The sequence below is a fragment of the Pristis pectinata genome, chromosome 15, assembly GCF_009764475.1.
Source record: "Pristis pectinata isolate sPriPec2 chromosome 15, sPriPec2.1.pri, whole genome shotgun sequence".
Classification (NCBI taxonomy): domain Eukaryota; kingdom Metazoa; phylum Chordata; class Chondrichthyes; order Rhinopristiformes; family Pristidae; genus Pristis; species Pristis pectinata.
The window spans coordinates 48,005,766-48,020,020 of record NC_067419.1 but is presented as its reverse complement, the minus strand read 5'-3'; the positions used below and the strand labels follow the sequence as shown (position 1 = coordinate 48,020,020).

The 14,255-nt window shown below is 44.7% G+C and overlaps 3 protein-coding genes across 3 annotated transcripts in view; 1 reads left to right on the top strand and 2 right to left on the bottom strand.

The window, feature by feature from the left end:
* Window positions 1-3,284, top strand: part of chpt1 (choline phosphotransferase 1) — a 32,310-nt gene extending 29,026 nt beyond the window's left edge. The window contains exon 8 of the mRNA XM_052030756.1: window positions 1,411-3,284. Coding sequence (XP_051886716.1) covers window positions 1,411-1,539 — 129 coding nt within the window. The 3' untranslated portion in view covers window positions 1,540-3,284. The remainder of the gene's footprint in view (window positions 1-1,410) is intronic.
* Window positions 3,285-11,257: 7,973 nt separating this feature from the next.
* The window catches only part of gnptab (N-acetylglucosamine-1-phosphate transferase subunits alpha and beta), a 68,177-nt gene continuing 65,179 nt past the window's right edge, over window positions 11,258-14,255 (bottom strand). Inside the window, 1 exon segment of the mRNA XM_052030758.1 lies at window positions 11,258-12,414. Coding sequence (XP_051886718.1) covers window positions 12,337-12,414 — 78 coding nt within the window. The 3' untranslated portion in view covers window positions 11,258-12,336.
* LOC127578596 (coiled-coil-helix-coiled-coil-helix domain-containing protein 2-like) lies at window positions 13,222-13,655 on the bottom strand. Its single transcript, XM_052030757.1, is given in 2 exon segments — window positions 13,222-13,447; window positions 13,449-13,655. Coding segments are annotated over 2 exon segments (423 nt in total). The 3' UTR covers window positions 13,222-13,231.

Genomic DNA, 14,255 nt, shown 5'->3' with positions numbered 1-14,255 from the left:
GGACTGTTTAGAAATGGGAGAAGGTACCATTCCCTCACACCACAGCTGGTCTGTACGTTTGTCTGCCTCTCACCCAGTAAGAACCCATCAGCCTCAGTGCTAAAGTTTCCAACCAACCCCATCCTCAATAGTAGTTTAACTGGAGAAGGGGATGGGTAAAGAGTTCCAGATCCCCTTCGTGCGAGGGTGTACTCATTGTTATTGCCCCACAACAGTCTGATTCTAATTTAGGTTTCTGCCCCTGGAACTCCAGAGGAAATGACTTCCCTTGTCCCACCCCACCAACTGCCTCAATTAGCTCACATGTTAATTGTCTACAATCACGGGGGACCATGCTCAGTCTTTGCAATCTGTCTCTCAGTTTTACAGCTCAAATCATTTGACCTTTAACCGAGTTCCAGGAGAGGACGTTACTATAAACAAAATGCTGGAGGAACTCAGCGGGTCGGGCAGCGTCTGTGGAGGGGAATGGACAGGCGACGTTTCAGATCAAGATCCTTCATCTGGACTGGAAGAGGGGAGATGGTCAGTAGAAAGTGAGGGGGGAGGGTGGAGCAAGAGCTGGCAGGTGATAGGTGGATCCAGGTGATTGGGGGGGGGGGCTGTGACAAGCAGATGGAGGAGGGGAGAATTGGAATGGCTGGGAGGGGATCGGTGGAGGTGACCCAGGGCTGAAGCTGATGGAATCTGATAGGAGGAGGAAGGTGGAGCCTGGAATCGACGAAGGGGGGAAGGGACCCAGTGGGAGGGGTTGCGTTGGGGGTGGCCGGAGGGTAGGAGGGAAGAAACAAGGTGATGGAAGGAGTGGGGTGAAGGTGAGGGGAGAACGAACGGGAGATCAGGAGGAGAGAGAGAGGGACAGAAGGGAGCAGGTTACCTGAAGTTGGGGAATTCAACGTTCATGCTGTCAGGGTGTAGAGTGTCAAGATCACAAGACAAAAGGAGCAGAAGTAGGCCATTCGGCTCATCTAGTCTGCTTGTATCCCCAGGGGGAATACAAGGTGCTGTTTCTCTAGTTTGTGTTTAGCCCCACCCTGGCAGTGGAGGAGCCGAGGACCGACAGGTTGGTGTGGGAATGGGGAGGGGAATTAAAATGGCTGGCAACCGGGAGCTCCAGATGGCCACGGCGGACAGTGCGCAGATGCTCGGCAAAGCGGTCGCCCAGCCTGTGCCTGGTCACCTGCACCTCCCTCCGCAGATGCTGCTCGACCCACTGAGTTCCTCCAGCAGCCCGTTTGTTACTCCAGATTCCAGCGTCTGCCGTCCCTTGTGTCGCCAAAGTTACTATCTCAGACTCCGTGATGTCACGAATTGTGCCCCGTTTTCCCCGGAGAAGGGAAGAATCGGGAGTGAATGCAGATTTGTTCAAGGGATGAAAAAAAAATGAGTGCCTGTTCCGATACTTTTCAGATGCTGTCCCTATGTGACCTGCTGACTTACTGCACAGCTGTCTGCGTTCAGATTGCCTCGCACCTCCACATCGAGATCTTCCGAATCCCACAGCAAGCTCCGGATCAGGTTCAGAGCCACCATGAGTGACAGTTTGCCCAACAAGGGGAGGAACGCTTGGAGAGGCAGTACAATGAGTGAAACCAAACCCTGATCATGCACTAAACCAACATGTCCTTATTAGTTTTGGCTTATGTAATTATGACTTAAATTATTTCAATATTTTGATGAATGAGAAGCATCTGTTGTACCTCCCCGCCCACCCATCAGTGCCAAAGGAGTGTGTGCAAAATCTTACCTCTTACAGCAGATCTTTAACACAGCTCAGCAATGGTTGCACTTTAACACTCAAGTTTATACACAAGGCTCCACTGCAGGGTTCTGTGGGGGCTCTTCCATTAAATATAAGAAATTAGCAACTATGCTTCCTAAATTTAATCTTTGAAAGCCGATTGCAGTTTAACAAAAGATTCCGAGGACAAATTTCAGCCCCTGCGAATGCCGTGATCCTTCCTGTGAGTGTTCAGTGCATCACAGTACACAAGCACAGTAAATCTGAAGGCAATTTGAGGGCAGAACTCCCCGTGAGTGGTGAGCTGAGCAAACACCAACCAACTCCACACTAAAACTCGAGGCCCAGTGAACTTTTCGGGCTTGCATGGGGAAGCGAGGAAATTAATCAAATCGGATTCCTTCCCGGGTTGAGCTCTGAACCAGTAGAATCAAGGTAGCCATTTTATCCACCAACAACTTACTGTCAAACTAGTTAGCTTCCTTTTATAGAATGATAGAGACACAGGGGTGAAACGAGAAGGTCAGCTGACCTGTCCTTCTCAAGGAAAGATTGTGTTTATACCCATAACCAGTTGAAGGCTAACACTGGTTTGAAAGTAAATTTCCTCCTAATGGGCAAATTTCTTTGAGTCAGTGTAACCCTCTGCTGTGTACCTCTCATGCACTATTTTAATTTTGTTCTGTATGACAGCTTTAGAGAAATGATTGCAATGTGGCAGAAACTCCATGTCAGTTATAAGTATTAAACCAGTTTCTCCCTGTAGAAACCTTTTTACACATCTGTGATAGTTTTAACCCCATCTCTGGTACTTGCAGGAACGTGTTAAACATGTTGCAGACTGCTACCTGATTAAAGCTCCAACAACCTATTCTGATTGTTAATCAATCAAATATAGTGGAAGGGCAGGGGAGCTGGGTAGCTGCTGATTATTTTCTGATCTAAGTAGAAAGTTTGAAGTTGGACAGTCACAGGCTTCAATGTTTTAGACATGACCAGTTCCATGTAACGTGAGGGTCAGAAGTGTAGACTAACCATTCCTTTGTGGGCATTAAATCAAAATCCTGTGTGACTGCACAGTGGGAGCACCTTCACACAGTGCAGTGGTTGAAGGCTACCAACACTTTATCGAAGGGATTAGGGATTAAATGCTAATGATGCCCACATCCTGTGAATTTTTGTTTTAAACTACCGAAACAAACAAGTAAATCATGTAAGTGATTAGTATTAAATCAAGTTTAAGTGGGATCAAGATGCCGTCTCTTCTGAGTATTAGTTAAGATAGCTTAGGTTGCTGGTTTACATTGTTGCTTAGTGCAGGCTACATAGTGGAGTTATGAGATAGCAGTCCAGTAAATTAATCGGATGTAGTGTTGCTCAATGTATAATTGAATTTTATAAAGTGGACTTCCTCAGGATGTGATATTTATATGCTGCAATTTTGTGCTTTCTGGGTGGGAAGTATATAACTGGTTCAATGAATGCCAAATCTTGTATTCTCTTTCCATCTTTTCAATTAAACTAAAAGTCAAACATATATAAATGCTGTTGTCTTGTTAACTTCGGACTGTGCTAACTGACAATACACATTTTCATCAAGTATTTTATACAAAGCCTTCTAGCATAGCAAAATGTTTTAATTAAAGGAAAAGAGGCCATTCAGCCCTTCAAGTTTGTTCTGTTCTTAAAATAGGCTGGGTGAATGGAATTAATAAGCCCTACTCAACAAGTATTGACAAATTCAGTTTAGAAATGTAAACTCAGTTCTCAATCTCCACTGCCGTTCATAGACAGATGGGAAGGTATCAGATTTCCACTTTCCTTTTGTGTGACGAGCTTCTTGTGTGAAGATCTGCTCCCCTTGCTCTGGTAAACCCTCGCCTGAGGAAACCATTTCTCTTGATCTAAGAATGAAGCTGGAAGCACAGCAGGTCAGGCAGCATCTGCGGGGAGAGGAAAAGGGTTAATGTTTCAGGTTGGTGACCTTTCATCAGAGCTGGGAGGGTGAGGGGAAGTGGGAGGAGATCTGGGTTGGATGAAAGGTTAACAATTTGAAACATCAGCTCTGCTTCTCCCCCTGCAGATGCTGCCTGACATGCTGAGGACTTGGAGCATTTCTCTTGTTTTTTATTTCTGTGTTCCTGCAGTTTTCTGACCAGCCTGCTGGGCTGCGGTGTGGGAGCAGGGGATCTGTGCCAGGAGGTCCCTGCATCATCTGTCACTGCAGCTCATCTGCTGCTCTAACTAGCAGCAAGTGTTGGAGAGGCAAAGTAGGGCAATGGATTAACACCTTTTGCTTCCCAATGTGGAGCTACTCTTTATGACCACCTAACCTGCAAGAAGGGGTTAGATTGGTTTAAATGTGTAAATCAGGCTGCAGTGTGTAGCCAACCAGAGCTCAGAGGGGTGAGGGTCAGGGAGTGGTGTCAATGTCATCAAGGTTGGTCTTCAGTCTGCCCTCTTACCATCCAAGACTGCTCCCTCACATTCCTGGTGCTGTGACACACATTCACCTTCCACAGGCAATCTCCATCCTTGGCATCTCTTGTACATAGAACAGGGCAGCTTGGGAACAGGCCCTTCAGCCCACAATATCTGTGTCAAACACAATGCCAAATTAAACTAAATCCCTTCTGCCTGCACATGATCCATATCCCTCCATATCCTGCATATCCATGTATCTAAGAGCCTCTTAAACGCCTCTATCGTATCTACTTTCACCACCACCCCTGGCAGCCCATTCCAGGCACCCATTTATATAAAAAAAAACTTGCCTCTCACATTTCCTCAACTCTTTCCCCCACCTTAAATGCCTGTAGTATTTGACATATCCATTGTGTTCCCTGTGGCCTGTTAAAATGGAGGCCAAGGTTACTGTAGGATTTTTATTAACAGTAAAGGACTGATGAGACATATCCAGAGTTCAGGTTGGAGACAAGAGGGACTGCAGATGCTGGGAATGTAGAGCAACACACAAAGTGCTGGAGGAACTCCACAGGTCAGGCAGCATCCAAGACCTGTCCGGATCTCAGCCCAAAACATCGACTGTTTATTTCCCTCCATAGATGCTGTCTGACCCACTGAGTTCCTCCAGCATTTGTGTGTTGCTCCAGAGTTCAGGTTGCCTGATTCCTTTTCTATTTATAAGGGGCCTTTACAGGAGTGTTACCAAACAAAGATTAACACTTGCCTGCCCTACAATGTGGTTCAATGTTTTCTCAGAGAGAGAGAAAGGTTTTGAGAGCTTGGGTCCCTGACAGCTGAAGGGAGGGTGATCAAGTAACCAGAATAGATCTGGGGGTTTCAAAGGTGCGGGGGGATGCAAATCTGTGGGCCGATTTGGAAACAATTCCAACCATGGAGACTGATGTAATTTTACTTCCTGCCAAACAGAACAGAAATATTGAGGTCATAAAGGGCGATGAGGAAATAGCAGGTTTGTAAAAATAGTTCACAGCCGTGATCTTATTGAATAGCGGAACAAGAATGAGTGGCTGGATGGCTTCCTATTCCTTTATTCTTTAAAAGTGACCCACTGGAATAAAAATCCATCAGATTGTTATGCCTCAACATACACAAATACTATGTATCAGCAGTTGTTAAATATCTTTTTTAATCTGTTACTTTCAGCATGATTGTCAGTTAAGTAGTTAACCTATAGCCACATTCTTTCTAATCTTTGATTACTGGGTTTGCATTTTATCTTGTAATTCTAACACTGTCTCTGCCTGGGGCTTTTATCTGACGGATTTAGATAAAAGATATGTTCTTTAATTTGTTGCCTCTGTGCACTTGTTATCTAAACCATTCCTGTCAACGTGGGTGCTAACTCTTAGAATGGTTTGCATGAGCTCTTTTGCATTTGTTGTCAAGTTGCAACTGAAGTAGTTGTACAGTTCTGGTGGTAACGCCAGTAACTTTAATACATTAACTATAGTTTGTTGCATGGGTATATATTCCAGCTCAAGGGCTGAAGAGACTGACGCACCTTCGCCGCCTCATGTTGCTGTGTCACATGAAGGGGAGAACAGTTTGGAGCGGTGAACATTTAATTTTGTACAAACTTTTTTCCAAAAGAAAATCTGAGCAGTATGCTGATCTTTACAAGACCATGACAATCTGTGATGGGTTGGGAAATTACAATTGGACTTTTTATTTTTAAAAAGTACATTCAAATGTTGAAGTTAAGTTTAAAGTGTACTTTGTATGATCTGTGTTCATTTGTGTTCATTTAGCTGATAACAACAGGGGGTTAAGTCATGGACTTTTTCTGGAGGCCTGGACTTCAAATCCACTCCTTGACAGCTAATGAGTTCACCAAATAAATCCAGAATAAGTTGCTGCTGTCAGTAACAGTGACGTGAAGTTGGATTGTTCTCGAAACCCATTTGATTCACTAACATCCTTTGGGCAGGGAAATCTGCCGTCCTGACCTGGTCTGACCCTGATGGTCTCTGGATCCAAAGCCATTGGTTGGCTCTCAATGGACCACTGGCCCAGGGACTTGAGGTTCAGGGGCAGTTAGGTGCCAGGGATACCCACATCCCCTGACCTGATTAGTAAACAGTAAATAAATCTTACTGCGTCCCCTTTCCCTGCTCCGTACAGTAGCCATCTCCTTTCGAATTCCACGGAGGCCCTACTACAAAAGGATGCATCTTTTGTTCTGTCCAGCACGGTGGTGCAACGGGTAGAGTCACTGCCTCACAGCGCCAGAGACCCAGGTTTGATCCTGACCTCTGGCGCTGTCTGTGTGGAGTTTGCACGTTCTCCCTGTGACCGCGTGGGTTTCCCCCGGGCACTCCAGTTTCCTCCCACGTCCCAACGGGCGTGCAGGCTGGTGGGTTAATTGGCCGCTGTAAATTGTCTGCAGTATGTAGGTGAGTGGTGGACTCTGGGGGGAGTTGATGGGAGTGTGCGGCAAATATAACAAATAGCGTTAATGTCAATTATTTAAAAGGATAGTTGCTGGTCAGCACGGACTCAGTGGGATGAAGGGCCTGTCACTGCTGTATCTCTCTATGACCAGTCACTAGCTTCTTCCATTTAGCATTTTAATCATGATCTGTTCATTACATGCACAGAATTACTTGTGATCAGAATTAGAACATAGAACATTACAGCACAGCACAGTACAGGCCCTTCAGCCCACAATGTTGTGCCGACATTAATGCAAAATTGTCAGTGTTGGCCAGTACCTCCAGGAACACTAAATAAAAATTCATTGTCCTCCAGCCTAAGCCATTTACTACCTTTCCTCCACAATTTCAGGCTTCTCGACATTTGTACGCTGGACTCCACTGCAAGGTCTTCACCCGGTTCTGGTAGAACCGTGTCCTGAGGTGGCCTTGGGCCCGGTGTGGCTGCCCTTTGATAGATCCATCCAGTTATTCTCTCCTCTCTTCCCATGTCGCGCTACAGAAGTTCCTTTTCAAGTACTTATACGGTTCTGTTTTGGAAGTCACTGTTCACTCTGCACATACAATCTTTATAGATGGTGTGTTCCAAATCACAGGGAAAATTCTTATATCCCCTCACCTCCTTCACTACCCTTCACACCATCAGTTTTGGTGTCATTAACCATGCCAACTGCATGACAAACACTGATGGGCAGGTGTGGGGGAGGAGGGGAGAGCAGAGCCATCGGGGGATGGGTCAAAGAGGGAGAGAGGAATTCTCCTGGCAGTGGAGGTGGCCTCCTCTACTCTGGTGAGACCAAACGCAGACTAGGTGACCGTTTCGCAGAACACCTGCGCTCTGTCCGTAACCGCGATCTGCATCTCCCCATTGCCGGTCACTTCAACTCCCCCTCCCACACTATCACAGGTATGTCAGTCCTCGGCCTCCTCCACTGCCAGGAGAATTCCAAGTGCAAATTGGAGGAACAGCACCTCATTTTCCGTCTTGGAACCTTGCAGCCTGACGGCATGAATATTGAATTCTCCCACTTTAGGTAATCCCCACCCACCACCCAAACCACACCACTTCCCCGCCCCCACCCACCCCCCTAAGCCACCATCGTGCTTCTCCCCTTCCCTAGCCTTTTTTTTCCTCTCTCTCCTTACCTTTGCCCCATCCCCCGGTGGATCTGCTCTCCCCTCCTCCCCCACACCCACCTATCTTACCTGCATCTGTGCCCACCCCACCTCCCCTCTGTTGTCCACCTATCACTGCTCTGCTTTTCTCCCCTATATATTGGGCTTCTTTCCTATTTTCAGTCCTGAAGAAGGGTCCTGACCTGAAACGTTGACCGCCTGCTTTTCTCCACGGATGCTGCCTGGCCTGCTGAGTGTCTCCAGCATCATCGTGTTTTTCATCTAGATTCCAGCATCGGCAGTTTCTCTGACAAACACCACCAATCCCTGCAGCACACTAGTGGTCACAAGCCTCCAATCTGAAAAACAACCCTCCACTAAAACCCTCTGACTCCTACCACCAAGCCAATTCGGCTAGCTCACCCTGGATCCCATGGGATCTAACCTTCTCGACCAGCCTACCATATGGGACCTTGTCAAAGGCCTTGTTAAAGTCCACGCAGACAACATCTACCGCCCTGCCCTCATCAATCCTCACCTCTTCAAAAAATTCAACCAAGTTAATGATACCCAATTGCCCCCCCCCCCCCCCCCCCCACACAAGCCATGCTGACCATCCTGAACCATTCTGTGCCTTTCCAAATGCAGGTAGATCCTGTCTCTCAGAAGCCCCTCCAGTAACTTTCCCACCACTGATGTTGGGCTCACCAGCCTGTAGTCCCTGGATTGTCCTTGCAGCCCTTCTTAAATAAAGGTACAGCATCAGCCTCACCTCCAGCTGAGGAAGATACAAAGATCTCTGCCAGGGCCCCAGCAGTTTCTTCCCTGGCTTTCCGCAATGTCCTAGGATACACTCGGTCAGGCCTAGGGGATTTATCTAACTACCCCAAGGCACTGTTGAAATGATCTGCATTGATGGTGTTTTTCACTGTACCTCAGTACATGTGACAATAATAAACCAATTTTCACCCCCTCCTCCATAATATTGATATGTTTCAGGACATCATTGTTCTCTTCCCTGAACTCACCAGCTTCCATGACCACCTCCACAGTAATTACTGACAAGAAATGTTCACCCACCTCCATCTATCACCCACCTGCCACTGTCTCCTAATTCCTCCCCCCCGCTCCCCTCCCCAACACTACCTGCCCATCGTCCTACACCCCTCATCAGTCCACCAATCGCCTTGGACACCTTTCTCACCAGTTTCCCCCCCCTCCCCTTCTTTACCTCACTCTCCACCCTTGGTGCAGGGTCTTGACCCGAAACGTCGACAATTCCTTTCCCCCGATTTCCCGCTGCCCGACCCACTGAGTTCCTCCAGCAGACTGTGTATTGCTCCCCTTCAATCCTCCTCGTCCCCTGACTGCACAAGCTCTGACCCTCGCCGTGAATCTGCCCATTTGAGCCGTTGTGTGGTGGGGAGTGGATTTGCATTAACTGCATTGTGCAGCGTCACACACGGGGACACCTGGTGTATGTGGAGGCCAGAGAGACTGAACAGCATTAAGCCAATATGTTCCACCCATCCTTTCTTGCACTTGTTTTGTACCTTCTCAGCTGATTGTTGGAACGGGGTTTCCAATAGTTAGGGGTGCACCTGCTGATCTAAATGGAGAAATGTCCTGGATTCATCACTTGGTGTGGTGTTGCAAACCAACAAAAGCCAATTGTTCTCCGTCTGGCTTCATTCAGACTCAACACAAAGCCTATTGTAGGTGGAGGGAAATATCGGAATGAAAGAACAGATTCAGAGAGGGAAAACATCACAGTTACCAGCACTCCAGGCGAAAGGGTTACAGTGAATGACCTTTTGTGAAAATCTTTTGAGACTGCAAATTGAAGGTCAGGATCTACATAATGAGACAGCTCTTGTGCACACTGCCTGTACCTCTCCTCTCCTCGTTCTAGACATCCAGGATGGGTAAGCCCGCTTGTCAAATCAATTTTTTTCCTATATTTCACTCTGTCTCACAATAGTTATGTAGTAGTTAGTGCTGCTGTTTCACAGCTCCAGAGATATGGGTTCAATCCTGACCTTGGTGCTTGCACGCTCTCTCTGTAACCATGTGGATTTACCCTGGCTGCTCCAGTTCTCACCCATATCTCAGAAGCAGGCTGGTAGGCTAATTGGCCACTGTAAATCACCTGTCCTAACATACACTTTGGACAACAGTAGGCACTTCAAAGCACCAAGCAGTCAGTGGCCACAAAGCCCTCCAAATCCATTGGCAGGATGGGCAGACAATTTTGCATTAATGCCTTACACTCAAACAGCTATTACCTGCATGGCAGCAGATGCCATCAAAATATGAGATTTCTAGTGCATTGAAAATGCTTTAAAAATTGTAATATCCTCACTGTGTTAGTGGAGGGTATGTGTCTAAGATTTTAAAGCTCATTCAGAGTTTAGAAAGATAGAGGGGGGGTTTGGAGAAGTGAATCCCAAGCATAAGGGCCAAAGCAGCTGAAAGAATTCTAGACAAATGGTGGGGAGATTAAGATCAGGTTCAGACAAAAATCGAGAAGTGGAAGAAGTCAGAGGTCTGAGGGTTGTAGGAATGGAGGAAGTTGCAGAGATGTGGAGGGGACACACCACAGAGACATCTGCAAACAAGGAATTTAAAATTTAAATTTTGCTAAATGTTTTTGTCAGAATATACTCTTACTTGATCCACCACTGGTACATTTAGTCACTAGTATCAAGACTTGAGTGACCATAGTGTGTGAAGTCAACCCTCAAGTGTGTGTTCTGAGTCACGGAACAGATAACTTCTAATTTTGCATCAGCATAGCTCACATTTTCACTTTACAGCAGGTCCACACACCTGTTACCTTTACAGGGCACAGGTGTTACATTAACTGTTTAGTTTTAATTATAAGTGTAAGCTTTATTGCTAGAATATCCATTTGCTGCAATAATCGTTACCAAAAATAAGCTCACATCACAGGTTACTCATCGCCATAGCATCTTTTGATTTAATAAAGTTTACCAATATAAAAAAATCACCAGCAAAGCACAGCAGCCACAAAAGGAGAAAAATACATCAAGCTAGTTGTATGAACAGCCCCGCTGAGTTCTGGTCTGTACAAATATGGGCGATATTAATGTGATCAAGTAGACAAGGCTCAATGTGTTGGGATTGGTTCAAAGCATATCAAGTGAAAGAATCAACATGAGGAGCACCAACAACTGTCAGATGTTTCCACAATTTCATCTCGAGTCCATGAAGACATCATTGTTAAAAATAAAATCATGACTAATGTAAAGCAGCATGCTGAACAGCCTAGGGATCTTTTACTGTTTTTAAACAGCTATAATTTTGATGCGTGTCTGTTTCAAGTATTAACTAAGATGAACTATGGCGATTTGCCAAGGTCTGATTAAAGACGAAGGAAGCTATTTCTGGTGTATGAGTAAGCTGACACAGTGGCGAAAGACAGGTATTTGTATTTAAAATTTAAACAGTAGTCAATATCTTGCTGCCAAAATTTTATTTTCAAATCAATGACCATGACCAGAAAGGTTAACAATTACACACTTACATTTCAATAAAGATAATACATCAATCTCTGCTAAAATAGAAAAATGGGTTTCCTTCAAAAAATGGATCACTTTAAACATACAAATACAATAAAATTTACTTCCACCCTATTCATGCAGTTGCAACAACTCCTCCAAAATAAATAAATTTCTAACGCCACTGTGACCTGCTTTAACCAAGACAGGCACTTAGGTATAGAGCTGCAATGTGTGGAGTACCAATGATTGAAATGAAAAATGCGGCTAGATTTAAACATGTATGCTTTTGGGTAGCATGTTAAAATACATCAACTAATGTACTTTACATGGATACAGGGAGCAGTACCAGATAGCCACTTTATAAATCAATTCTGATGTACCCAGAGGTGCAGCGTTATATCAGATGTAACTACATTTGATGCAAAGTTCAAACACCAGACAAGACCCTACAGCAGAATCAATAATACAGGTTCTTTGCAGTCCCTCAAAGCGACACTATGATCATCTTATTTTACAATATGTTTCAGTGAGAAGAGAGATCCATGTTTTTTTTTAAATAGTGCAGTAGTTCAAACATGAAGTTTCAGCCCAGAACAGTACAAAATCACTTCTTCAAGGTACATTGGTGCATCTTACACAGAACGGCACTTCAATGACTCATTTGGAGACAAATCCACCAAGTTCCTTTGTGATATCGATTTTGCATCCTTGTATTAAGCTCTTGTGATTTAGTTTTATGCTTTCAATAATTTTGTAGCAGATTTAAATGCCACTGTGAGAAAGCCAAACGTGATTCAATCACTGCCATTTTGTAAAAAAAATGCTCAGTTTCTGGAGTTATGCATTCCTGAGCCCTGGTCTGGTACTTTCCTGGGTAATAGTTACCCAGTTCCATTCCTTTGGTTCATTCGGAGACGCCTTTGCCTCATGGAATTTAATTCATCCTGTGATTATTACAGCTAAACATTTTCTCCTTCTTGCTGGAGAAATATCTGAGTTCCATATTAAGAACTGAAGTAGAAGTTTGTCATTTTCCCTACACACTGCTTCGATCAGGAGCAATATTCATGTACACTCGTCTTCTTGGGAAAATTTTTCGCTTTAGTGCAATTAACTGAAAAAAAACAATGAATTCTTTTTGAGTGCTATTTCACAGTATAACTGCTTGCATGCAAAGCATCTACGTTATCTGTATAAGAACAAGAGGACACATAAAGCCACATTCAGAAGAGAGGAGTTTGTACACAATGAGATACACCCTTCATAGATTTGATTTGGAATGTTTAATTGTGGTGCTTTATACTTCTGCATTATGAACAAGATGATGATGTGTATTAGTTGGTGACAGAGGGAGATTCAGAACAGCACAGCTTCTTCCAATTTGCCAACCACAGCACCATCTACAGCTGCAATGGGATCTGCAGAAAATGCAGACAATTTTTTGAGTTGGATTTTATTGGCTAATGCCAGCAGGTCCAGGACTCCTGAGCTCAGTGGTGGGGTCCAGTCTCACTCAGATTCTGAGTTCCATTGAAATCAACAAGGATTGCAGAGCTGTAAGAGGCAAATGTGGTATTGTTTGATGTAGTTTAATTTAAGTATTTTGTTAATTGCTTTAATTTTTTAAAACATATTTACTTGAATTTTAATAGTTTGCAAACATTTCCATTTAGAAACTTAAGTTACACTATGCTTTTACAGTCAACAAAACCAGGAGCCCTCTGTTTCCACTTGTCAAGGCTTGGTGTCAGTGTTCAGAGACAATTCAGTGATGGAGTTGTTTTTCCAAACAGGACATTTTATTCACATCTGATAACCATACATTGGTGAGGTCTCTGCGACCCCATCACTAAAATTAAATGGGGCATAACAGGAATCTTCACCATCTTTTCTCTTCACTTGCTGCAGGCTTTCAACATGGAACTTGCACTTCAGTATATACCATGCACAGACCGACATTGCTTCAGCACTTCATTGAAACCGTCGCAGAGTGTTAGATCATGCTGGTTCTGGGCACACTCCAGACACTGTCTCATTTCAAACTGGCAGGGTCTGTTGTCCTGGGCTTGAGGTTGGGCTGGAGAGGCTGCCATCGAGGGCTCCTGGTAGGTGATATCTGCCCGGGCTGGCTCTGAGCCACTTCCACCACAAGGCCCCGGTCAGTGCACTCCTCATCAAATAGTCCACCACCGAGCCGACTGCCACTCCTGCTGCTGTGGATGCCATCTGTGCCATCAGGCCGGGCTGCCAGGGCTGGACAGGTGTAGGTGCAACAGCAGCTGGAGGAGGGTTAGTGGAGAGAGGGGCTCGAGAAAGAGCAGGGCGGCTCGCTCGGCTGCGGCTTCCCCGGGGCATGGCGTCGGAGATGGAGTTTCCTGACTGTGCTGCCAGAGCCAACTTACACGAGATGATGAAAGCCTACACTGACCAGTGAGTGGACTTTACTAGAAGTAGTGCACAAGATGACTTTCCGAACCCTTAAATACAGAGGAGCGGAGCTGACGTCATAATAATGTTTTTTTCCTTTTAATTAAAGAAATATCAGTCCAGTTTTGTTTTGAAGTTTTTGGTGTTTTTTGGTTTATTATCAATATTTTTTTGATTTGGGGGTTCTTCTTTCATATAATTAAATTTCATTTCTTTTCAATCTTTCCTTTTGTATTTGTTCACTTAATAAGAGAATGGGAGGTCTAGATTACTTTTTTTTTACTCCTTGTGATTATATATCTTAACTGTTATGATTGCTCTCCTGATCTCTCTGCACCAGATGTATAATTACTAATGTTATATATATATTTTGTACTAATTTGAAAATTAACAAAAAGATTGAAAAAAGGAAGATGACTTTCCTGAGCTGGGTTCGGCAGATTAGTATTAATTAGAGATGCACTAATGCAACTCTGCTCAATTTAAGAAAAAGAGATTAAAAAAGGGCTAAATTAAACTGAAGAATTC